The 26698-nt window shown below is 32.9% G+C and overlaps 2 protein-coding genes across 2 annotated transcripts; one reads left to right on the top strand and one right to left on the bottom strand.

Moving 5' to 3' along the window:
- Window positions 1-3093: 3093 nt before the first annotated feature.
- LOC134265573 (fucolectin-like) lies at window positions 3094-5347 on the top strand. Its single transcript, XM_062747799.1, has 3 exons — window positions 3094-3117; window positions 3729-3858; window positions 5130-5347. Exons 1-3 carry the CDS (start codon window positions 3094-3096, stop codon window positions 5345-5347), a joined length of 372 nt encoding a protein of 123 aa, XP_062603783.1.
- Window positions 5348-21173: 15826 nt separating this feature from the next.
- On the bottom strand, window positions 21174-24936 carry LOC134265578 (uncharacterized). The gene is made up of 8 exons (XM_062747802.1): window positions 24896-24936; window positions 24655-24735; window positions 24476-24539; window positions 23651-23811; window positions 23055-23119; window positions 22808-22899; window positions 22348-22457; window positions 21174-21503 (listed from the first exon to the last, which is right to left on the bottom strand). Exons 2-8 carry the CDS (start codon window positions 24655-24657, stop codon window positions 21174-21176), a joined length of 825 nt encoding a protein of 274 aa, XP_062603786.1. The 5' UTR covers window positions 24658-24735; window positions 24896-24936.
- Between the last annotated feature and the right edge of the window lie 1762 nt (window positions 24937-26698).

Below are 26698 nucleotides of genomic sequence, written 5' to 3'. Positions count from 1 at the left end.
CCAATACTAGTATCGTTGATGTCCCTGGCTTACTATACTATCTAGACAGAGATTCCTTATATTTCTATTTCGTTGTGAAATAAAATTGTAGATTTATATTTTAAAATTGTAGACTAATAGATTTAAATTACACGGGGACTCCCATGCCAATTCTGATAGATAGTTTTCATGAGACCCAAATTAACAAGAGTTATTTTCCGTTGGCTGTCATATTTCGGTTCAATATGCTCATATTCCTTCATTATTCAACCAACTTTAAATTTTCAAACTGGAAATCGTGGGGGTGGGAAACATTGTTTTTTCTTAAAATTATACATTTGTTAGAGCCTCCTGCATTTCGTAATTTTTATTCCAGAAAGATTTTCACCCATATATTTCTGCTACACCCTCTTATATTTGGTAGGACAAAAAGGGAAAATTACCAGATTAACCACCAAAATTGAGGTCAATGGGAAATAACTCTTGTTTATTTGGGTCTACTGACAATTATCTATAGTCTTCGCCAACTAAAGTCTAACGTATAGACAGATGCGCATGAGGTTTACATTCATATTAGGCCTCCTTTACTCTTAAGCTATTGAGTTGCCAAATTTACATTCCGGTAGAATTATCAAGAAATCAACTCCATTAACTTACAAAGAATTATCACAGAGGAAAATGAAATATTTTTCTGGTGCATAACAAACCCTATTCGACACCCGAAGAGTCCATGAATGTATAATATTGTAGGTGATTTTTTTTTTTAGAAAAGTATAACATGCTTTGTAAACAATCTTTACTTGAACACTTTAAATTTTGATATAGGAAAGAAAAAGCAATAGGAAACCGAAAAGCAAACTGAATACTGTAGAAGTACTTTTCCGCGTGGTATTAATCTACGCTATGTACACGGTCACAAATTTTCCGCGAAAATTTTTCTAAGCGCACTTCATATAATGTAAGGAATTTAGTGACAATCTAGAAAATCCGCCTAATGTTTTACCCGCGGATTAAACAGAAATTGAGATTCCGTGGAATTATGACCCCGCAGAATAAAGTACGTCTACAGTATATTGAAAGAACTTTAGTATTTTTTTCATTATGAAATCGAACTCCTGTCCTAATGCATGTAACCATCACTCATTTCAGATTATTTTCATTCTAATCACGTTTTGCAAAGTCCTTGCTTAATGACATCAGGAATCATATACTATCAGGTCCTGAAATTTCATTACATAGAAAAATAGTACTTACGATATGTTTTTATGAAATACTGATTCCCGAGAAATGGTTCAAATATAATTATAGTTAAAGTTTTTGAATGAAATATGCGGATATAACGAGCAGTATCTGAGCTCAAAAGTCCACTTAACATTACAAAATAGGAGCGGAGCAATCAAAGGCCTCCAAATCATCGGAGGTGGATAAAGTGCCATCCAATTAAAACATCAAGATATAAAACTGTTGTCAAACAGAGAAATAAATCAAATGTGTCAATAAATACATCAACCGTCAAAAAGTACTAAAAAGTTTAAGAAAGATTCCAAACATTCGAGTTTAACTAGTTTATTTAGTTTAAATATAAGAAAGAAAAAAATGAAGTCTTTGGAATTTATCTAATGTGGAAAAGTTAAAAAAAGTTTTAATATGAAAAACAGATAAGAATTTTAGAAAAGAATTGTGGCACTGATTCCCCTCCATAGTTTCTCATAATCAAAATTCGACAAATGAATAGACTTGACATTTTTAGAGATGTGAACTGTTTTTGTATTTTAGTCAGAGCTCGAAATAAAAATTCCGGAAAACAAAGTTTACAATATTAAAGATAAACACATTCATAATATGAACACATAGGAAACATGATTGCACAGTTGTACGTTCGGATCTACATGTTTGGATATCTGAATTACCTACTTATCCTCGTATATACATGTACTGAATATGAAACTCATACGATTACAAGTTTTGATTAACAAGCTGAAAAGATGCATGTATGATTTACAAACTTTCACGTCTGGATTTTTTAACACAATTACCCTCCATATTTAAAAGCTATAGTCAAGGGTAATAATTTTAAAAAAGATTCGGGCCCAATACATAAATATACAAGTACTTATATCCAGGAAAAGGACATGTAACTTCAAAAATTAGTGCTCAGATTATCATTATTTGTTTCAAAAGTGAAACATGCCTAAACGTAAGCTCAAGAGTTCAACAAATTGGTTTCCAATGAAGGAAGAATATGGAGATAACGAACAGTATTCAATATCATAGTCCATAAAACAATACAAAATAGGAGCAGAGCAAACACGGACTTTCGAAACATCAGAGGTGGGATCAGGTGCCATGAAAGGTCTTTTCACAAGGAATACCCATATCAAATATGAAAACCATTCCCTAATCAATTTAAGTTATAGTAAAGGATAAAGTTTGCAAACAGATGTACAGCGAGACAGATAGAGGATCGGACAGGCAAAAACAATTTACTGCTGAATCTTTGATTATAGAGGCATTAAAATCGTTTTATACTTCACGCACATTCAACAGTTAATGCATGAATATGAATTTTGTCAAAAGATGTTTTAATTGAGAAACCAATGAATTGTGTAATTACTGTAATACCTTTTAGACTGTTACTCAGCATTCATAATTCATTTCAAAGTAAAGATTTCAATGAAAACTTTCTTGATATTTAACCCTATTCTTCTTGGTAAAAATGGATCATTATAATTCTGATTTTATTAAATGTATCGATCCCATTTATTTAATATATTGTTTTAAAATATTACAGCAATATTTTGAATATGTTGTACTCGTGTCAAGTTTCAGTTTTCTCTAATTGCCTCTGACAGAATAATAATTCAGATAAAAATCAGAATATTCTGTTATGCGTCAAACAAGCATAGAAATTAATAGCAAAGTTATGTAGGATAATTATTATGGACACAACTTTTATTACCAATCTATTTTCATTTTTATATGACTTGAGCCACCTCAAATTTTTGTTTACTTGACTACCTTATGTTATTTTTCAAAGCCCCTAGGAAAGTCTACCATAGGACAACTGGACGGAAAGTATAAACTATTGCAGTGTATATAGGTATATGAATTAGAATGCCTCAAATGATGAAAAAATGTGTAAAAAGTAAGAAGAACTAAATTCTAATATTTTACAATTGATCACTGAAAACTAAAAGATAAAAATTTCGCAGAAAATAAATCATGTGTAATTCAATGTTTTTCGTTCATCCTTTGCATCACGATCAAACACATTTGCATTTAGAGAATTTTTTCGAGATGTTACTAAATTTCATGTATGAACCCACGTAAATAGGAATTCATTATAAAAGATATCATCATATAACTAGCAGCAGGACTTGAATTCATTCGTCATTGTTAATTAAGCTAAACAAATAAAATTTTGTTCAAAACTTTTTCAGTACATTACTAAACTATCCCAAATTACATGTTCATCTGTGACTTTGTCACATGTGTAATTTTATTATGTATCTGATACATTATTGCATTAGAAGTCTCTATAAAAGGAATATTGAACAGGAAATCAGTTTATCATCGATGCAATTTTCCAAAAGTTATTAATGGCAGGTTCCCTGACGCTTGTTTTCCTTCTCTTCCTCTGCTTCGCTGCTGCTGCTGCAGATGAGCACCTGCTTCCCTATAGTAATGTGGCGTATGGAGAGTCTGCGAATCAAAGTTCCAGATATAATTCTGAATTATATCCAGCATAGAATGCTATCAATGGCTTTCTTACAGACTTCTCTCATACCAGCAAAGAAAGATTCCCATGGCTTAGAATTGATCTAGGAAAGACCTATGAAGTTCAAGAAATAGAAGTCTTCGCCAGACCAGATTGCTGTGGTAAGTAATCAACAATTTATGCATAAAACTCTCTAATTGTTAATTAATGATAATTTTGAGAACATTTTTATCAAGAAATCTAATGCACAAAAAGTTGAGGATAATAGAAAATTATTCCTAAGAAAAATATTCTGATTATCGTTGGAGTCTACTGCTCTATGCTTAAAATTTTCATAATTGTTATTTTTATTTTATTATCATAACATCACAACAAATCAATTTCATTCGCCACGACTTTTTTCGCAATTTACAGGGGGTAAACTAGTTCGCAAATATTAATTTTCGCATTTGTTGAAAAAGACACAGAATCTTTAAGGACCGTTTCATCGATAGAAATATTCTCGATAATGGGGCTCTCGCTAACCTCGCGAAAATATCTCATACGCGAAAAAAGGTTTTTACAGAATTGAGATACACTGCATGACAATGAGACATGATTCAAGACATTGAAACATCGAGCTTGACGGTTCCTTTTCGTCACGATAATTTTATGTCCTATATAAGTAATGTGTACATTAAAACCGAACATGCCTACTACGTACGATTTAACTCATTAGAATTGTTTAACTAACCATATACATGCAACCGATATATTTGATAGTAATCTATGAAAAATTTAAATAATAAAATGTACCACCTATTGAAAGCAGTAAAATTTGGTAAAGCCTTAGCATTTCTTAAACATCATTTTAAAAATAAAAAATAAATATCTATATTTAGGGAATAACTATCTTCTAATTTGGTATTTGCGACGGTTAATGCTGATTTAATGGTCGCAAACTGCGTAAGCGGAGCCGGTAAAACGGATGTTTGCGACCGTTAAATCAGCATTAACGGTCGCAAATACCATATTAAAAGATTAGTTATTCCCATTCTAATGCAATCCATGTATTTTGTTTATTGTTTACGTTTTATTTTGTTGAATTTTGTTACATGAAGTACGTGGAGCATTGTATTTTTGCATCGCTCTATTATGAAGTCACAACGAAAAAGCTTTCATGCTCGTTAATGCTCGTTTTACTGCTTCAAACATCAGTGCATTAGCCAATCAAAATGTGTTTTACAAAACAATTGCATTAGAATTTGATTTTGAAATCTATTCTAGTCCATTTAAAATTAAAATAGCATTTCTTCCAATTTTTGTATCTAAAATATAAATTCAAGGAAACTGACAGTGAAATATAAATTTATGAGATGTTTTCCCCTTCAACCTTGTTTTTTTTTTTTTTCATTTTATCAATGTATTGTACTTTTTACCTTATGAAATATAGGTGGACGACTTCGAAGCATAGACGTCAAAGTGGACAAAGAACCGTGTTCTGACTCGATGGTCTTTTGTGGTCATTTCTGTGGACCTGCAAACGTTGGAGAAAAGTTTTCTGTATGGTGCCCTTCTAATACAACTGGCCGATATGTACATAAACAGGTCGTGGGAGGATCGGAGACTTACTTAGACCCGGCAGAGGTGGCTGTTTGGGGACATTTGTAATGATCAAAGAAAAATCAATAAACTAATTTTGCATGAAATATACAATTCTTTCATTAATTTGTTTTTCAATGTAACATATGGATGAATTTTGATGTTAAAATGAATTTGAAAGCAAAAAAATTAGGAGATTTTTATCTTTTATTACCACGCTTTTTTTCTCTTGTACACTTTACATTTTGAATTAATGTCGTCCAAGTTGCATTTATTTAAGTAAATATTATGCATATTATGCATGCTACCTTGTGCTCCAGAACACCAGGTGTAAAACTGAAGAGTATCTGACTCAGGGGATGGTGGAATTTTGTACGGAAACATAGAGATAATTTCTCAGAAGAGCAGAAATGATATAATTGTTATCATTGACAGCTGCTCTAATTTTTCAAAAAAAAAAAAAAATATTTAAAGGTATAAAATATTATATGTATTCATTGAATCTTTTTTTTTCAATGTTTTATTTTGAAGCTTTTTCCATATGCATATATACAAACACATAGCAAACAATTTTCATTGAATCTGATAAAGTCATACACGTAAAAAAGAAAAAAAAACAATCATAGGATAAAATCTGAAAGGAAAATTAAATTTCTTATTGGTTGGCAATGGCTGCTACGGTCTCTATGCCACAGAGAACGTTCAGATTTACACTCTGTATGTTTCAATTTGATCCGATCTTTTAAAAAAGCACATTTCTATAGAACTGAGGTTTATATTTTTAAATATGCTGGAGTGGTCTTAATTTTTCCATTAAAAAAATGAAATCAAATTCTTAAAATAATAACTGATGGTAATAAGCAGAAAATTTATAAATATAAACACATCTTTAAAAATTTGAAAAAAAAAACGTTTTGTTTTCTTTGATACCTACCCCTTTAACGTAGATCCTGAAAACTTTTATGATTAATATTTTTCTATGAATAACTAACCAGACTGTTAATTTCAACTATCCTCTTATTTCTAACCGGGCGCAAGAAGCTGACACAAAGGATTTAATATTGATATAAAGTTTACAAAATTGGGCTTTTCTCTTTCTTGTAAACATAGCACAGTGTTGTTTTCTTCGTTAAATTATATCAATATATTATTCAACTTAAGTTCTACCTGAGAAGTATCATTCAAGGTGTGTCATATGACTCTTTACACTTAGTGAATTGTTATACAACATACACTTAATGTTCACGTCAAAGAAATGTGACGTTACATTTTCCCTGCAAGTATTTTATAGCGCGGTACAAGTTTCTCTAAAGTTTAGCGTAAATAAAATTATGACGAAATATTTTACCAAGAAAATAACATTTCTTATTTTATGAGACTTTAGCAAGTATAGAATAGAAGGAATTTGGCATTAAATTAAAGATTAAATATACTTTTTAAACTGCGTGAGAAATGTGTGATTGCTTGGAAACGGTATATGCTTGATTCTGTGTTAGAAATAGGAAATGGTATATATAATACAGTAAATATGTGAAATCAGGAATTTCATGTATTCCCTAAACCTTTCAGTAAATACATGTATTTACTGACCATTTTAGGGAATACATGAAATTGCTGAATAGCTAGGTAATTCATGTATTTACTGAAAATGTTAGCCAATTTTACAAGTTTTCACTGAACAAAGCTTGATGAATACGCATATCCTTTAAAACATTCACTATGCATACAAATACTAATACAAATGCTATATTAATAGAATATTTTTCCGAAAAAATAATAAAACATGTTTCTTGGATGATAAAGGCCACAGCTTTAATAATTGTTTCAATGACAAATGTCAGACAAGCATTTAACAATCATTGAGTGCCACACACCGAAATCAGTATAACGGGTGTTATGGCACTTCGCCTTCTAGGGTAATCCATAGCAAGACGTAACAATATTTATAAATCGACTCCTAGGGTACCCCTTAGCGAGTAAGCTGGGATATGTAATTGCCTATTAGGGGATTCCTTAGCGAGGCTACTACATGTTATACCGAACAGGTAAGCCCACTATACCGAGTAGGGCAAAAATAACCACCCATTATACCGAACGGGGTACGAGGTTACTGTTATACCGAACAGATCTCTCACACAAGCTCCTAGTGCACTCCATAGCAAGCTTGTATTGGCTCCTAGGGTAGCCTTAGCGAGCCACCACATGAATTACCAATCACGTAAAACAGATAATCATACATAAACAATAATTAATATAATGATGACAAATGTCTCTGCTTGTCTGACATATCCGTAAAGCTGCGACAGCAACATATCGTTATTCCTCAGTCCATTTCCTGTAGATCACAATCTTGCGCACATAAACATAAAACATCCACAGTTAATTGTAACTTGAAAAATACAAATAAACAGCAGAAACAACAGCATCTCAAATTCTTAACATGTTTAAAGTAGCAATCTATCAACAACTAAGATTTAATTTCTCATTAAGTGGGGGTGGTGGGTGGGAAACAATTATCAAAAGTGCAGAAACGCTGGGAAAGCTATCGAGCAAGAGGAGGAAAACGCCACGTGCGCCCCTCTTTTATACTCGCGGCAATCCGGGGAAAGTGTCAAAAGACCTACCCCCCTGTGTTTTTTGGAAATCAATTAAATGCGTTTAATTAGCGATTGCTTTAAACGACCTTAATAGAATATTTTTCTGAAAAAATAACAAAACATGTTTCTTGGATGATAAAGGCCACAGCTTTAATAATTATTTCAATGACAAATATCAGACAGACAAGCATTTAACAATCATTGGGTGCCACACACCTAAATCAGTAACAGGCGTTATGGCACCTCGCCTTCAAGGGTAATCCATACCAAGGCGTAACAATATTTATAAATCGACTCCTAGGGTACCCCTTAGCGAGTCAGCTGGGATATGTAATTGCAGGTTACTGTTATACCGAACAGATCCCTCACACAAGCTCCTAGTGTACTCCATAGCAAGCTTGTATTGGCTCCCAGGGAAGCCTTAGCGAGCCACCACATGCTCTACCAATCACGTAAAATAGATAATCATACATAAACAATAATTAATTTAGTGATGACAAATGTCTTTGCTTGTCTGACATATCCGCCACTCAGAGATGTCTATACATATCTGCCACCCAACAAATAAAATTGAACAGGAGATAAAAGCTTCTATGGCTGATTGAAAAGTGTTTGTTAAAATTGCATTTCCCACGTCAGACATATGAACTTCGTCAGCATGGTAAAGCCCCTCCTCCGAAAACTCTATATCAGGGTGATTAATAACTCTGCTGCTTACTGATGCGACCGCCCTACGAGCCGCTCTGTTAACTCTTTTTCGCTTCCGTTCGACGGAACCTATGTCACGACCCCCTATCCATTTTCTGCCCGGGAGTATATCAGACGATATCATTTTGCAACTTGGTAATTTGTTTGCCATTAAACATATGTCGTGCTCTATTCTGGTACATAATACCTCGCTCTTAATTGATGTGATATCATTCCCCCCTAGGTGGATAATTAAATATGCTGGAGGAGGACATTTAGTTACCTTTTGCTCGATAGAGTCAATGAGCTCCTCCCATTTCATGCCCCTTTTGCCCATCCAGGTTACCTGAACGCCTAAATTTTCCAAGGCGTAAGTTAGTAGTCAGATTTGTAGACGCCCATCTACATGCCCAGTAAACAATTGAAGATCCCACAATCCATACAAGATGCTCTAAAGAAGCAATAAATAATACGGTAAATACAACTCATCTACAAAGCTCACATCATATCTATTCTAATATACTTTAGGAATGCGCTTGATTTCCAGCGTCCCAATAATTGGATTTTGTCATGTGATACCCCTTTTAAAGCAAGACACGTTGCACCTCAAATTCTAAAAGAATGTGATTTGTAAGCATAAATTGGGTGATTAATTTTCGAAAGGGTTTTTCTCAGGACTGCGTTAAACTGATATCTAGTTAGTGGGGATTTATTGCTATGCACGAATAATGAACCCTCAACACGTGGTCTCACTGCAAAATTTTTTTTCAAATTATTAACTGGGCAAATGTTTCTTTGATGAAGAGATGGTTATCAAATATTGATACCTTTTCCTGTTTGATCAGCTTTAGATAATCTTACAGAGATAGAGACGCAAGGAACGCTCTTTGACGTACAAAATTTTATATCCTTAATAGTTAAAGGAACATGGGCGCAATGCTCCGAGGTATGCACTAATTCCCCTACCCTAAATAGACCGTAAAAGGCCAAGGTAAAAACTGATCTAAACAATAATGTTTCATATTCCGAATAACACACTTGATTTAGAGCGCTACAGATTTTAGCGAGAACCTCTTCCGAAATAGGTGCTCTGTGGTCTTTTGTTCTATTCAATCTTCGAAATCTGCCGGATCGGTCCATTGTCTCAGTTTGTGTACATAGCTAATACTAGAAATATTTATTGTGTATTGTTTAACGTCCCTCTCGAGAACTTTTCACTCATATGGAGATGTCACCGTATGCCGGTGAAGGGCTTCAAATTTTGACCTTTACTCGGCACTCAGGGCCATTGAGCAGTGAAGGATCTTTATCGTGCCAACGCCTGCCGCTGACACGGGGCCTCGGTTTTTAAGGTCTCATCCGAAGGACCCGCAACTTTCACTTCAAAGTGCCGAGCGCATGGCGAAGGAACAGTTGCTACCCATTTTAACGACTGGGTCAGTCGCGGCCGAGATACGAACTCACGACCTCCGGATCACGGAGCGAGCGCTCTACCGACTGAGCTACCGTGAACGGTAAATAATACCCGAAATATAAGATGAAACTGTTGAAGCTGCTGAGCCCTTTCCTGAATGATATGCTATATATAACAGAATATGGTTTGAAGGGACTGACCATTTATCAGGTAGTTTTGTCAATATTCTGAAATCTTTAAAATTCTTTAAAGCTTGTAAGTATACAGTCCTGGTGTTTGCTGAAATGCTTGCATCTAACAATCGGGTGATTTCGTCTCGAAAATAGTCCAAAGTGCCCCTGGAAATGGTGTAGGCTGACTGTCTGCGTCCGGAGCCAACTTGTGAAATCGCTGAAATCGTAAACGTGAAAAACTGTCCGTCAATGAGCTCTGAACGCCCGAGACGTGCTGCGCTTTAAATGAAATGTTCAACTGCAAGCATTTTAGAACGAATTTGCGCAACATGATCATTACTAATTCTGATTTTGATGACATCGAATTTACAATATGTACCACTGATTGATTATCAGATCTAAATGAAACTGTTTTGTTGCGCAGCTTTTCCCCCCATAAAAATACTGAAACAAGTAATGGAAAAAATTCCAACACAGTGATATCCTTAGTATAGCCCTTATTGAACCAAAACTCTGGCCATACACCGTAGGTCCATGCACCGCTAAAATAAATTCCCAAACCGTTTCCTCGACGCGCCGAGCTATCTGTAAAAAGTTCTAAATCTATGTTAGATACCCAAAACTTTTCTTGGAATACCACAAAACCATTAACTTTATCAAAAAATTCCAGCCATACAGTAAATCCGCTTTTATCTCTTTTGTTACTCTTAAATGATGAAATGGTTTAGACAAACCATGCGTTGCATTTGACAGCCGCCTGCAGAAAGTGCGACCGGGAGGAATTGCTCTGCAGGCAAAATTTAGATATCCTATAAGAGATTGCATGGATTTCAAGTTGGTTTTCGATTTCTTCAATATGCCTTTAATAATCATGCTGATTTCATTCACTTTTTTTCCGGCAACCTGACCTGCATTTTTTGAGTATCAATTTCTAGCCCAAGAAAAGTAGTAAGTTCCTGTGGACCCTCGCTTTTTTTCCCATGCTATTGGGACCCCTAATTATTGGCAGACCTGTATGAAATTATCCACTATCATTTGACACTCGTCTGTCGTATGACCCCCGAGCAAGAAATCGTCTAAATAGTGTAGAACTTCTCTCGATGTAGCTCTCTCGCGCACCAGCCACTCTAGAAACGATGACAATTTCTCTCGAATGTAGAACACCCAAAGGGGAGGCATTTGTCAAAATAATAACAACCGTCGAACTCGAAACCCAGAAGCTCAAAATCACCGGGCCAAATGGGCATTAATCTAAAAGCGCTTTTGATATCCGATTTGACTAGGTAAGATCCACGCCCTAAACGCTGAACCACGCTAATGCCCTCGTCAAATTTTGTGTAATTGACCGAACAAAGCTCTTCGTTAATTAAGTCGTTGACGGAGTTATTGGTAGGGTAGGAAAGGTGATGAATTGCCCTGAATTCCCCCTCCGCTTACTTGGGCACCACTCCCAGTGGCGAAACTCGCAAATTTGACATAGGTCGTCATTTAAATGGGCCAGCCATCCATCCTTTGTCAATTTCTTTTTTGATATTGTCTCTAGCGACATCTGCATGTTTATAAAAAGAGGGCAAATTAGGTGCTTCTGTTTTTTCCCGAGGGCCCCGGTAATGCAATCGAAAACTAAATTGAAAACCATTCATAAGTTCTTTAGCTACTTCTAAATTTGGATGATTTGTAAGAGAATTTTTTAAAGCTGCAGTGTTAATAGGGGAATTTGCTAATTTAAAGTTTTTGACCTTTATTGGTTGCAGCGGTGCTGTTTGAGGCCTTTGAGGTACGAAAAGTATCATTTTTTTGCACAACTCGATTTGGGGTGCTTTCCTTTATAAAAAGAACATAAATGCGCATATTTGCAATTGGCTGTAATGCAACGGCTTCTATTGTAACTGAAGCAGACACCAGTTTGGTTTGGTGCATGCGATGCAGCGAGACTAAGTTCCGGCCTGGGTGGGACAGCTATCAAGCGTAGCCATAAATCTGAATTTAATTTTGACCAATTTCGGTAAGAGATTGCTTGAGGCACTCTAAACTGTTCGTCGTAATTTCTCCATCCCATGCCCGGAAATTTCCTCGCTGCGTCGCGAATGACAAACATATATTGAACCAATTCGGCTGCCCTCCCTGGGTGCCTTTGAATATATATGTGCATGAATAACAGAAAAGCGTCAGTCCATCTATCTATGGTTGCTATCTTCTCATTCAAAGCTTTGGGCTTAGCCTCAAGTTCCCCCTTATCATTTAGATCAAAATTACTACCCGCAGCAAACTGCTGCAGTTCAGCGCTTCCCTTTGTAAGCAGGCTAAGTTTATATAGTTCCCCGCCTAATTTTTTTGTTTTTGTTTTAAACGATTGGAACATGGGCACTTATATCGTCCCAGCGCAAACCTCCATGTTTGGCATCGCCCCGAAATTACCTGCCGGTGACAGGGCAGCTTCCTCCGGGACAGGCCACGAAGTAGAAAAATCTAATTGCCTACCCTTATTGTTAGTAATGAGCGGCACATGCTCCTCCGCCATTCCCGTGGAGGCTTGAACGTCTTCCTCCCAGGCCTGGGTACTTGTACCAGTCACAATCCGCTCGATCTCAGGGTCTGCCCTGGTGTCAGCGTAATGGACTGCGGTTAGGTTTCTTCTCCCCCCCCCCTCTGCCCTGCTGCTGCCTGGCTCCCTTGGTTCCCTTGTTTGCCCTGGTGGACTTGGCAGTGGCTTGGGACTTTCTGGCTCTAATGGGTGGCATGATTTTTCGATTTTTGCTGAACTGTTCTCGGAGGCTTTAAGTACTTCAAAACAATTATCAAAAGTGCAGAAACGCTGGGAAAGCTATCGAGCAAGAGGAGGAAAACGCCACGTGCGCCCCTCTTTTATACTCGCGGCAATCGGGGGAAAGTGTCAAAAGACCTACCCCCCTGTGTTTTTCGGAAATCAATTAAATGGCGTTTAATTAGCGATTGCTTTAAACGACCAACTTGACCTTATGCATTAATTTTGAATTCTTGTACTTTTAATGTTAAATAAAAATCCCAGATACATGTATTCACATTTCAAAAAATATTTCCGAATAAGCTATGAATTTGGAGCTTTTAACGTCAGAATGATATATTTGAACTAGTTTTTACATAATTTTTATGATAAAATTTATCAAAAATGTACAGATTTTAAATGGTGATATATCTGGTACTTCTGTTTATTCTAGTCTTACATCTTTAAAGTTATGGTAACATAGATATGTTTTGCAATTATTAGTTAATCAAACTTAATTTGTATTTGCAAATATAAATAGTTTTTCTATTTTGAACTATTAAAATTTTGAGGGTGAAATATTCTTTAAGGTAAAGTATCACCTTGAATTACTGACTTCAATTTCGTTACATTATGTGTATTTTAAAAGATTTTTTGTTGCATTTATGAGCAGACAGCGTATTAAGAATTCTTTTATTTGTAAATAAGATTCGTCAGGATTTTAATCTACTGTCAGTAATATTAATGTAGCATTGTGTGAATATCTAATAAAATAACTATTAAATAAGAAATGCCACTAAGCAAATTTAGTTTTTTTAAATAAAATGTATTAAAATAACTGAAAGTTAGTTAAAATATGTTGTGATATAGAAAACTCATTCTAGAAAATGAAAGCAGAGTATCATTATGATTATCACAATATTTTTTTCGGTTTATATTTACAAATAATACATTTTTTTTAAAAAAATTCAAAATAAAGGTTTATTTCAAATATTATTTATTCACATATGGTATGCTAACAGGTTTGAACATTGAATGTACAGTGCATCTTTCATATTTTATGATTCATATTCTAAATTGTCCCACCAAAACGCAGTCAGTAAATATGTGTAAAAAGTATTGAAAAGTTAATAAGTAAATACGTGTATTTCCAAACTGAAATTAGTAAATACCTGTATTACCTAAGCAGAATAGGAATTTCATGTATTTCCTAATATTTAGGAAAAACGTGAAATTTCTAATTACACATATTTACTATAACATATACATTAAAATGCTTGACAGCGGGAAACCGGGTTAAATGGTTTAATTTCTAAAGCAGTAAAAATATCACTTTTAGACATTGGTACGTTGTTTACATGATTACACTTAAAAAAAGCAATTAATCCCCATTTTCTTATGTTGTAGGAGCTGCAAGGTCCTAATGATGTATATTGCCAGTCTCGAATTTCATGTTTTCCTCAATACATAAGCTTTAACCCAATCTTAGTTACTGATTTGTTTACTTGGTTTCACTGTATTGCCATGGCAGGCATACATATTATTTTTAGAACCCATTCGAACACAGTATCAAGGTGTTTTTTTTCATATTTGAAACATCGTCTTCTTTAGAATTTGTATTTTATAAAAATACCACTAAATTGCTTAATTCGAGATAAAATCATCCATCTGATACTGTAAAAAGTTGGAGGTTAATTTTCCTTGTTTTTTCCTCGAAGAGACCCACGAATTCTTGCCCACCACGAAATGTAAAATGTTACATATTTCATAATTACTCAACACTTCTACACCCATGAATTCAAATACCCACGAACCAACACTACTGTATTACATAATCCTCAAAAATTGACCCCATAGAATAAGTGATTTTACAGTATATACTTTTAATCCATTCTACGAGGATGTTAAATAAGTTATGTCCTCGGTGCTCAAAAAGATAGAAAAAAAAACGCCTTTCAATGATTTAGTCTTAATGATTTTACTTAGATATTTTCTTTTAATCAAAACAAATGTCCGTAACATTTTTATACAATTTTATACAATTTCTGATTGTTTTTAGAATACATTTATGAGTATGAATCTTTGCATACTGGAATATGACAGATCCTGTGATTCCCTGGACTTCTTTACTCTTTTTGAAAGGTGTTTTTTTAAGTTTGGAAAATGAAACAAGTCAAATGGTGAAAGATCTTGCGAAAATTATTGGTGTGAGAAAGCATTAGGTATCTATTTATCCTATTACTCTTCAGGGCGTTTGAGTTTGGACGCTGTCATGAAGCCATTTAATGTAACTTGAATAATTTTAGTATCCTGAAGAACCAAAATGATTTTGAACTACCATATAGATATTGCATTCCAAACTTCATAAGAATCCTTACAAACAAAGATACACTGCGGGTTCCAGAAAGCGAGAGGGGATGCCTGTGTATCTTCGTGGATGGGTACATGTAAGTATATGCTAGTTGTAATTTTATTTCTTGTTGGAATGAAAAGGGATAGAATATGCATCCTGGTCGAGTTTTTGAACCTAAACCAACATATTTATGGTGGTTTAAAAATATTTTTTTTGTGTGTTAACTACTAAAAGACATAAAAAACGGTGTGTATATCTAACTTCAAATCCACTAAGACATCGAAATCGGGAGGCCTAAATTCTTTGAATTTGCTTCTGACTCTACCTGAAATAACTTTTGTCTGACCAGAAATGAAACATTCAAATTTAATTCAATTGAAACCGTCATTTATACTGTAGATTCCTAATTATAACAAAAAATATTTCTCGCTTTTATTTTTATGGTGCTGAAATCTTTGGAAATTCTGTTTATCAACCGTCCTTTTGCGAATTATAATTCTCGCGATATGACGTTAAAGGCCCAGATCGCGATAAAAGGTACTCGCGAAAAATAAGGAATCTACAGTATATTGGTATAATCGCCGACATATGGCTAAATTAATACTTCTTCGGCGTAAATCATTAATCAATGAATAAGTCACTTTCATGTATTGGTATAGGCATATAATCAGTTTTATAAGTATTTAATATAAGCGGATTTTTACGATAAGTGTGAAAAAATCACTTTTTATAAACTATCATATTTTAAACACATCACTTTAATTTTTTTAACATGGAATAAATAAAAAATATATTTCATTCCTACAAAGCTATTTATAAATTTGACATTTACAATACTTAATTAACGTTTTATAAATTTTCAGGTAAACCTTCACAGCTTTAAAATCTTTAACATAGCCAAGACAATGATTATTCAAAAATGCAACATATATTGAAAACACTTCAGAAAAAAGATTTTAGAATGTATGTAATCACATAAATATAAATTAAATAGATATTAACTATAATATAACATATTGAATATATATATACTGGGTCATGCATAAACTATAAAATAATATATACGTATTTAAATACCACATTTTTTTTTTACATATTTAACATTCACAACACTCAATTGACGTTTCATACATCTTACAGGTAAATCTTTTCGGTTTAAGGTGGGTCCCTACTTGTAAAATTACTTGGTTAACAAAGCAGTTTTTGTCCTGATGTACATTAAAAGATACTTTATCTACTTCAAAAGCACAAAAATAGATAGATCAACTATACATATATCCCCGCTTGAAAAGCGGGGAGGGGGGGGTATATAGTAATCGGTATGTTCTTCCGTCCATCTTACTCTCACAAAATATTTATTACATATTGCCGTTTTGCACCTCCTATTTCACTTTTTGATCCGACACATATTTTGCGTTTCCCATTGCAAATACATGGACACTGCCATTATAGTAATACCTCATACTTGAAATTTTAGCGAAGAGCAAATTTAGAAATTTGTCCTAAAAGGTATTCAATTTACATTGAGATGTAATGTTAGCGATTTTAAAATCCTCACCGAGGAAGCTATCACATACAAAATACAATTAGTTTTTAGCGATATTCAATTTTAGCGATCTCAGCACCCTTGTGAATAATGCCAAAATTAAATTCTCGCTAAAATTTCTGCTTATATGGTATGGGATGCGGGGATATCATTTAGTGACCTGTTTGTTTACATAACCTCTACTTCTACTGCGATAGGGTGAAACATTCATGTGCTCTCTTGTACCAAAAACAAAATCACGTCTGTTATAAAAACGATGTACACTTTATGGCTATGCATATGGCAAATAAATTCATATTTTGATTATGAGGGTTATCAAAAAGTTCGTAGACTTTTGTCATAACTTTTTTTATCAAACATCATATTATTATAAAATTTGGAACATATATTTAAACAACAAATAAAAATATTGACCTCGTGCTTGTGTTTTAAATAATTTTCTGCGACATACTGTATGAATTTCAATCCTTGCACATAAATACCCTCATTTATCTTTATACATCTCTTCAACATTTCCGCAGACTTTGTTCTTAATGCTATATGTACCGTAATTTTTAAAACGGAAATGGCTAAATCAGGCTTCCGGTTTTCCATGAGTAGGCCCCAACTTTAATTTTTAACATAGCAGAGACAATACTGATTGAGGAATGCAACACATATTGAAAGCGCTTTTAATTAGAATAGATATAATCACATAAACACCAAACAAGAACACATTGATGTAACCATTAATTGTCGACCGGGAAATAAAGTCAACAATGGTAATTTAGTCGTCTTGATCATCAAACCTCTTCGATATATGTGAAAAAGGCATGCGTCTAGATGATGGAAAGGATAGTCGAGATTATTTTGAAAACTTATAGTTGGATGAAAATTGAACAAAAACAATACCCTTTCAAACTTTATTAATTCCTCAAGTAAATGATAGCTACATAAAATATAAATTGAAACCAGACAACACATGCATCACCTATATTCAAAAATGTATTTCACTTTAAGAATATAAAACATGAACTGCGTACAGAGTACGTTTTTATGCGGTAACTATATAAAATTCGATGTTCTAAAAAAGGGACCTGTCGTTTTTTCGATAGTAAATATTAGCAACTTTATATATTGAATATGAAAAAAACAGATTTATTTTTACAGATTCATTTCATGGTAGTAATTATATTATGTATTTCGTAATTTATATAGGGAAAGAACATTCTGATTAACAATCCTTTAAATGTTTAGAAAACCTTTAATTCTGAATAACTTCTCCCACCTCAACCCCCATACACCAACAATTAAACCTATATGTATAAAACAGCCCTGTCCTCCGGGCTGCAATAAATATACATAAAATACAATATAATTGACGAATATGAAATATATAAACATAATAAGATAAAAATAGCTCACAAAAAGCGATGAATATGAAGAATCCGAGCACTTCCTTTGATTTTACATTTTAAGAAGGTTGTCCCAAAATTCCGTAGACAAGAAATGTTTTGTAGAACTCCGATGTCATATATTAATGAAATTTTGTACATAGATTAAACCAACACTTATTGGCGCAATACCTAAATGTAGCAATTAAAGTTAATATATTATATTTGAAATCCTGTGGAAAAAGTAATTACTACTTAGTATTGAAGGAATGGAAATAAAAATTCTTTATAAACGACTTTCTAAAAAAAAACAGACCAACACAGTCGCCAGATTAAACTGTGTTCAAGTATTTTGATCCTGAATCCAACCCACAAACATCAGAGACATCAGAGGTGGGATCAGGCGCCATGGAGGAGAGAGCATCCCCTGCCGACAGGTCACACCCGCGGTGTGCTCCTTGTCATGATCAGGAAATAGCGGAAAAAATCCGTCTTCAATTCAGTGTATAAATGATGGACTAACAATTGGTATGAAAAACGTCGGTCAGCATTTGACTCAATGATAAATTGTTTTTGCTGACAAGGTCATTGTATCGACCATAGAACTTACGAAATGATGACTTTAAACGAGAATGCTGATATTCTTGTTTCGTCAACTTGCTTGTCAATAATTTACCTCGTTTTAGAAATTGTTCATACGTTGAGCATGCTCTTGCGTATCGAATAAACTGAGATATATACTGTATACAGGGAAATTTTCGACCCCGTTTTATTTTCGTCCTTTTCGCCCTATTCTTTTTTGGGCGAATTTTAAACGGGGCGAATATAAATTACACAGCATAATGTTTTAAACAGGACTATGACTGAGCGAATTCAAAACGGAACAAAATTGTTTGCAAGTGCAAAAAGGCAAAAATAACACGGGGCGAAAATAACCCTATATACAGTACACTCCGTATACAGGTGATATTCCATACTTGTCTTGGTTTTGTCGAAATTCAGCGCCGAAAAATGGCAAAACTGCATAAATAAATCATGTAAAAGGATAGGATAATAAAGAATGATTATCTTTCAACAAAGTAAATTGTAACTATAAAAAAGAAAATTCATTTACATTTATGGTCTTAAACTCTGAAATTTTGCGATGGAAGGCATCTTTTATAATGTTGGATTTCAGGAAGTTAACCTGAAAAATGCCATCTTTTTAACAGGGAAAGAAGTTGAACAGATGAGAAATATGTATACCATCTTGTGCCTTAGTGTTATATTAATTTTCAGAAAATACAGAAGCTACATGAACTGCACTATTTCTGTATTAAGGCAAGGAAAAAGTATGCTTTAAAGTGAACGGATACAAAGACGGTTGCATTTGACGAGAAACAATGAAAAATACTTTTGGAAACTGTCATAAGGTATCAACCAAGAGCATATAAAAATCCCACCAATTATTATGAGTGAATTATGTTTAAAGTATTGGAATATCATCAAAATTAAGTTATAAATCATTTTTAAATTATATTTTGTTGTCACATTACACTATTTTTGCATTATAACAATGTGACTTAAATTTGTACGAAGAACCATGCGAGTTTAAAAAGTGTGTTGAGCTGTATAGAAGTATGTTTAAGTACTTAGTATTTAACCCTAAGAAGTACAAAAGAGAGTGTCATTGAGCAACTCCAATATAAATGACAGACGAAAAACCCGAAAAAAAATACAGGTTTTTTTTCAAAATATGATTTAATCATACTTGTGCATGCCTATACTCTGTTTACATAATTATTTCAATGTTGTATCATATCAAAATAATTAAGACATTTTACATTTATATCTGCAATCGTTCTGATTAATTTGTGAATTTAAATCTGGTAATTGGAATATTTTCCCCAAAAACTTGAACCCTTGATTTTTGTCTTTTTTCAACATTGCAGATTGTCCCGGGTGTAAGCGAACGATAACACTTCAAATCTTATATATCGAATAATTGCTTTCAAGCTAATGAGATAAAATTTCGTAATTTATCTGCCAAGAACATGCTTTATCTACTCAGGAAATTTTATAGATATACTTTAATTTCTTTTAAAGATATGAGCTCAGTTTACGGAATCTTGGGACAACCCTCGTAAATATCAAGATTAATTTAAAATAAACACTGCATGAAAAAATGTCTTTACAAAATAAGTAAAGGTATTGAAAATGCTACATTTACAATGTCTTTAATTACATTTAAGCATATTTACTTAAAAAAGAAAAAGTTGGTAAATGTGATCTTTAATTATATTTACTGCAAAGTAAATTTTTGTAATGGCCCAATTTACTACACCTTTACAAAATAATTAAATGAAATATTTACTCAAGTAAATGCAACTTTATGGAAATTCAAAGGTTGTCTTTGACAACATATTTACAAAAAGTTAAATATTATATTTACTACAGTAAATACATATTTTAAAAACAGTATAGATCGTCTTTGCGGGTGAATTAAATTTAAGTAAAGATCAAATTTAATTATAATTAAAGGTGTATAAATTTAACGCCTTGACTTTATACTACCCATTTCTCATTTTCATTACAATTTTGTTGATCTTTTTCAAAAATTATATTTTTAATGATTAGATTGTGTTCATATCTGGATTCATGAAAGTTCCTCCTGCGATTTGATGTCAATAAATTACAAAAACTGCAAATTTAAAAAATCAGTATTTTTTTATTATAGATGTTGATCAATAATTTGTATTCAATATAAAATCTAAATAAATGTTGATAAGACAAACATTGCATGAATTTTTATGCATTTAAAAAAAGAACATCAAGATATACATGTCTGCATTATTGAATTTTATACAAAAATAAGATATAAGGAATGCTCATGAACACACTTGACATAATCCAAGTATTCAATTAACATTTGAACATACCAAAGCTCTTCATACATTTTGATGAATCTATAATGTAAAAGTTAACTAAACAGATATTATTCAATATTTACAAACAGAAAGAAAAATAAATTTAAGAGTCATTGTTTAGAACCCAGTCATGATCACTGGCTAGTTTTGGGGGATCTTGTTGTCTTATTGAACCCCTGCTTCTCTTTGACAGAAGTCTTTTGCTGCATGGAGGACAAGTATCTAAATATTTCTTGTCCAGGCTTTCTTTGATTTTTTTAAGTTCTTCACTTTCCCATGAATATGAATGGGACACAAAACCATCATCTCCCTCCTCGTCACTACTCATGAATTTGTAGGCGTTCGGCAACTGGAGGAAAGACTTGACCTTCACCTTTTTCTCCTGGGACCATCCTGTCTTCTTTTCAATGGCGGACACTCTCCTCTTTAATTTCTGTTTAAGAAAATCAAAACTCTCAATTTTAATAAATAAAATGGTTGTATAGAGCACTAAAAAGAAATTCTTTTACCTACTGTATTATTTTATTCTCTCAAGAGACTAATCATAACAATTCTGGATTACGGTGCTTAATTTTCTTTTTTCATCAAGTTTTAAACCTTAAGAAATATTATAACCTTATCAAAACTTGCAATGAACTTTAATTGCCAAGGTGAGCCTTAAAGGGGCATGTATACAGTTTCAACTAAATTTTTTGAACCAATTTTAATGTTCACAATTCCTACCTAAGGCATCATTTATTGACTAGCAAAAATTTGAAGAACGTCATTTGTTGATAAGCAAACAAAATACAGAACTTTAAGTTCTTCATAACGTTTAAGGCTTGTGCCTTGTTTTTTGTTTACATATAAAAAGTATCAAATTAAAACAAAAAAATATTCAGCAAATGAATAGTAACTGTCGAATCGTATTTAAAATTAACTTTTATTTGAAAATATCTACTTCGAACAAATATATATTAGTTTATTAACCTGTGTAAACAAAAACATGACACAGACCTTGTTTATGTAACAAAGGCTTGTAGCTCTAAATCTGTCTTGTATCTGGACAACTGACGTTCAAATTTTTGATGATGATTAGAAAGACCATAGTTACATAATTGTAAAAATGAAAAAAAAAAAATTGAAATTTTAGCTGAAACTGTGTCCATGCCCCTTTAAACCGTACCCTGGCATGCAGAGGTAAAATTGACTCCTCTTTTCCTGACAAGAATATTACATTCACCTGAGGATTAACTGATGTGTATGAACAACCCTTCATAAAAATCCAAAAAGTTTACCTCTTTTTTTCTTTCATAAGTTGCCTGTCTCTTTTTATGTAAGTCTGTTTTGTTCTTTTTCTGCCTGTTATCTGCTTCCTTTTGCGATGTAAAATATCTTTTTATCGCAGCTGAAAAATAAAACAGCTGATTGTTACATAAAAGCTTCACAGTTAATATTAAATATTGTTCAATGTAATTAAATATGCAGCCTTTGATTTCAATTAACATAAAATTGCATTCAATTTTATTATGAAAAGCTCAAATTTAAAACAAATGAATGAACCTTTAGAATTTGCATTTCCTTTTAAAATGTTTACAGAACTGAGAAGATATTCCACTTTAGATAAATATAAAATGCAATGCATTAGGCCAACTTTTGAAAAATAATTGTTTGCTCTCAGTCCCGACACGGTTTGAAAATATAAAGTTGCTATCCTCCTTTAATTTTGAAAATATGTAGCAATTCTTATTTAGGTACCATTTATAACATCAATGTTTTCATCTGGAGCGATTCCTTGCACACTTTTCCTAATAAAATCTGTCATTTCAAAGTTTTCTTCATCCATAAATCTGCAAAATATTAATATTATATACACATATATTAGTCACACATTTCAAGAGTTAATACGAATAAAAATAGAATACAAAAAGAAGTAGGCTTCTATGATCGAATACAAGGAATGGTAATTGTGATTCTATATGAACAGGTATATATACAAAGATACCTTTTATTGCAGTTCCATTTTAAATTTGTCTGTTGGCCATTTAAATATGAGTCCTTCACTGCACTCTAAATAGCAAACAATTATGGTGTATTAATATACATTCCAAGAGTGCAAGGGGTGTAATACAGTATGATCACAATACAAATTGTGCATTGATGAATGATTTACATGTAAATATTTTAATGCATTTGTTAAAGAATTTTTAACTCCATGTACATGTTAGTGTTTTTTCAAATAATTATGAGATTGGATGGATAAAAAAAGCCCCCGTTAAAAAAAAGGGATTGTGAACATCATTAATCATGTTAATGTTGAAAAGCATTGTTTAATTTACTGCAGAAATATTTGATTCAGTTTTATTATATTGATACATGTATAACAGAATCTCATTAATTTAAGTTACATATTTTCTCATTTGAAAAACTGTCCATTCTTTTACCAACAAAAAAAAAAACATAATAAAATTAAAGTTTCACAAAAATTATACATGTAGATGCATGATTACATTCTGTTTTAGAAATTCTTTTGAATCTGTATCACATTATTATTTGGAAAAATAGCTTGAAATACATATATATATATTCAGAATTCCTCACCCTAATTCTTGCCGGAACATGTACAGGTTCATTAGTTTCTTGCTTTTTCTTTTCAATCTCTGCTTTAACTTCTCGGACATCTTTCTTTACAATGGCCAATTGTTGAAGAATTTCATTTTGGTTTGCAAGTATCTGAGAAATTTGCGTCTTCATGCCACTGCCTAAATAAAAATTTTGAGGAACATGTACCAACAAAAAATATTTTGCGAATTCTTCAAAGAGTTAATTTTATCATTAAGTATTTGATAATATAAATAAAAAACCCAGTTTTTTTCTCGCAAAATATATATTTTTATTGATTAATGATCTGGTTTAAGTAAAAAGTGCATATAAATACTGTTAAATTTTCCTTTGCATAATACATTTATTATCAACACAATTGCCCAAAGCTCTTATCCATTATTAAGTGAAAAGCTATAGTAAAGAATATATGTTTGTGAAACACTGCTCCTCCCCACCCAAGACACTGATTTGTTTCTAAAATTGCTCAATTGTATCCAAAACAGAACTTAACCTAGATATTCTTGCGATAAAGTTTTAATTCAGTACGTACATCCTCTCTGCAAAGAAAATGAACGGACTCTATTGGTGGACTAACAGACAGATAGATCGACAGCAGCAAATCAATGCTCTACTTTCTTTGAAGGGGGGGGGGGGGCAAAAATATTTCCACTGGATATAAAAAAAGTACTGGTACCATGTAACCAAAATTGCCTTATAGTAAAGCAAAGTTCTTCTATCCAACCCTGCAGTTTTTCTATATAAACATATGAAATTTAAAACCCTCAGAGATTTAATTCAAGTTTCAAAATAAATTTAACTTACTGTTTGATGGTGTTCTCCCTAATGATACACTGGTCGGCTGACTTTGGCTTGCATTACCTGGTGTCTAAACAATAATAAGAATCGAAATATTAAAGTCATGCACCCTTATATGTTTTATAACCTTCAGCAGTAATTTTTGAATAGCTCTTATATAAAAACATCATTATCTCTGTTATTACCATCACTGTTTCCTGAGAAGCAGCAGATCGACTTAGCTGGGCCTTTCTTTGTGGATTATTTTGTTCTGTAGATCTTTTTCTCTAAAACAAATAATTGATAATACATCAACAAATCTACCAATCTGTACAGTTCAATTGTAATATACAGATAAAATTTTAGTCAAGCCATATAATGAATATTGTAAAACACTCCTTACTTCTTGTATATATGTTCTTGACTTAATTTCACACTTAATCTCACCTTTTGAGTCTGGAAAATAGGGAGGTGATCTGAATTATCTGATTCCGATGGGGAAAGTTGTCGCATCAATGAAGTACTCATGCCCTTCACACGCTTTCTAGGAGATCTTCTTAATGCTGTAGTGGTAACCATACTTCTGTTTTTCTGAAAGAAAGAAAAAAAGAATTTATGATGACATGCCAGGGTGAATTTGTCAGTTGAAAGAATTTTAAAAGCATTTTAAGGCAAGTATTAAAAAGCTATTTTCTAATTTTTTCAACTGACAGTCTGACAATGATTATATTCTAGTGCTCTCACATTTTTGGGAATGAGTCCATGTCCGCCAAAAGTAGGAAAAATGACGACATTTTGGAAAATTTGAGGATAACCGCTATTCTAGTTTATAAAAATGATCATGATGATAAACTAGGTATCTGATCTTTGTCATCAACTAAATTATTGTTTTGCAATATACAACACTGTACAAAGGAATGTGAAAAACAAATTTAATTATTACATATCCAGCTATATCTTCTTTAATTTGGGGGAGAAATGACTTTTGGGAAAATTAACAGATTCCATTGGGAAAAAAGATATCTTAGGGATAGGACCCATAAACAGCCCCAATTATAAAGAATTGAGAGCCATGAATATTCATTTAACGATGTCATAAAAGGATTACAAGAATAGATAATTATTTTATTAATTATATGAAAGAATCCCAGCTTTATTTCTATTGCACCAAACCCACCAGGTGAAATGTTTCATTTTTTTTAAAGAAAAAAATAATTGATTTGAAAATACTGCATGTTTGAATAAATGTATGTATATATCCCATATCCTTGAAATAAAAAATCTGATTTTTCTGCACTCCATAATGATTCTAGAATTATTTTTCACGTTTTTATTTTCCTAATGGGTATATGTATGATGCCCAAGAGTAGGTCAGGTTGTAGTCCAAGCTACCAATGGAGCTCTTACCTTTTTTGCCGGGTGATCATGCAGCGACTCATTGTCATTTTCAGACCCAGACTCAGAAGGCTGCTGGCTTTGATGATCATTATTCTTAGCAGCTTTTCTTGGCGACCTCCTCACACCTGATGACTGTTTGTTTAATGTCTTTTTTTTCTAAAAGAGAAGACAATATTTCTAAAGTTTAAAGAATCTGAGTTAAAAGGTGGGGGTGGGGGGGGGGGCACTTAAGAAATGAAATATTAAAAAGGTGTCATATCAAAAATATCTGTGGAAAAAAAAAACATTTTCTTTGGGGTTTTTTTCATCAAATTTGACATTACATGTACCTCTTGACTTTGGTTTCTTTGTTCTTCATCATCTGATTCTGATGAAGACAATGGCCGTACTCTGTGTACAAGTGTTCCTGTTGCAGCTTTCCTTGAAGACAAAACAGGTGTCCCCTGATGTTTCTGAAGACCGTTTAATAAAATTATTGATTAACTACTTTTTTCAAATTGATGACTTTAATGACTAGTATGCATAAATATATTAATATAGAAAACCGGGTTTATTCTAAATGATCTACATACAATGCACATTAAAAGTTCAGTGTTTTTTGATAAGCACATGAAATTCTTAATACTACTTTGTCATATAGCTAGGTCTCCAAATGCAGGAAAATGAAATTTTAGCAGAGATATATAAATAAAGGCAATCTTTTTTTTTTTCAAAATTGCACAATCCACAAATTAAGTAAAAGATCTTGCCAAATAATGCACAGCCCCCCCCCCCCAAGATTTGCAAGTCTAGGTTGTTCAAAGTTTATTTTTCATTGCTAGTCAAATATCCCCCCTCTTCACCTTTAATGGC

This window comes from Saccostrea cucullata, unplaced genomic scaffold (genome assembly GCF_032062105.1).
Source record: "Saccostrea cucullata isolate Sc308-1 unplaced genomic scaffold, CSIRO_AGI_Scuc_v1 ctg508, whole genome shotgun sequence".
NCBI classification, from domain to species: Eukaryota; Metazoa; Mollusca; class Bivalvia; order Ostreida; family Ostreidae; genus Saccostrea; species Saccostrea cuccullata.
The sequence above is the reverse complement of the archived record's forward strand: the minus strand, read 5'-3'. Positions and strand labels throughout refer to the sequence as shown.

Bases quoted from the DNA above. Each gene is read 5' to 3' on its own strand.
- LOC134265578 (XM_062747802.1), bottom strand. The intron at 23,120-23,650 runs GTGAGGAATTCT...TTTGCTATTTAG, and splicing joins ATGTTCCGGCAAGAATTAGG to AGTGCAGTGAAGGACTCATA. The intron at 22,900-23,054 runs GTATCTTTGTAT...AATATTTTGCAG, and splicing joins AAATGGAACTGCAATAAAAG to ATTTATGGATGAAGAAAACT.
- LOC134265573 (XM_062747799.1), top strand. From the start codon at position 3,094: ATGCCTCAAATGATGAAAAAATGT. The intron at 3,118-3,728 runs GTAAAAAGTAAG...TATCCAGCATAG, and splicing joins CTCAAATGATGAAAAAATGT to AATGCTATCAATGGCTTTCT. The intron at 3,859-5,129 runs GTAAGTAATCAA...TATGAAATATAG, and splicing joins CGCCAGACCAGATTGCTGTG to GTGGACGACTTCGAAGCATA.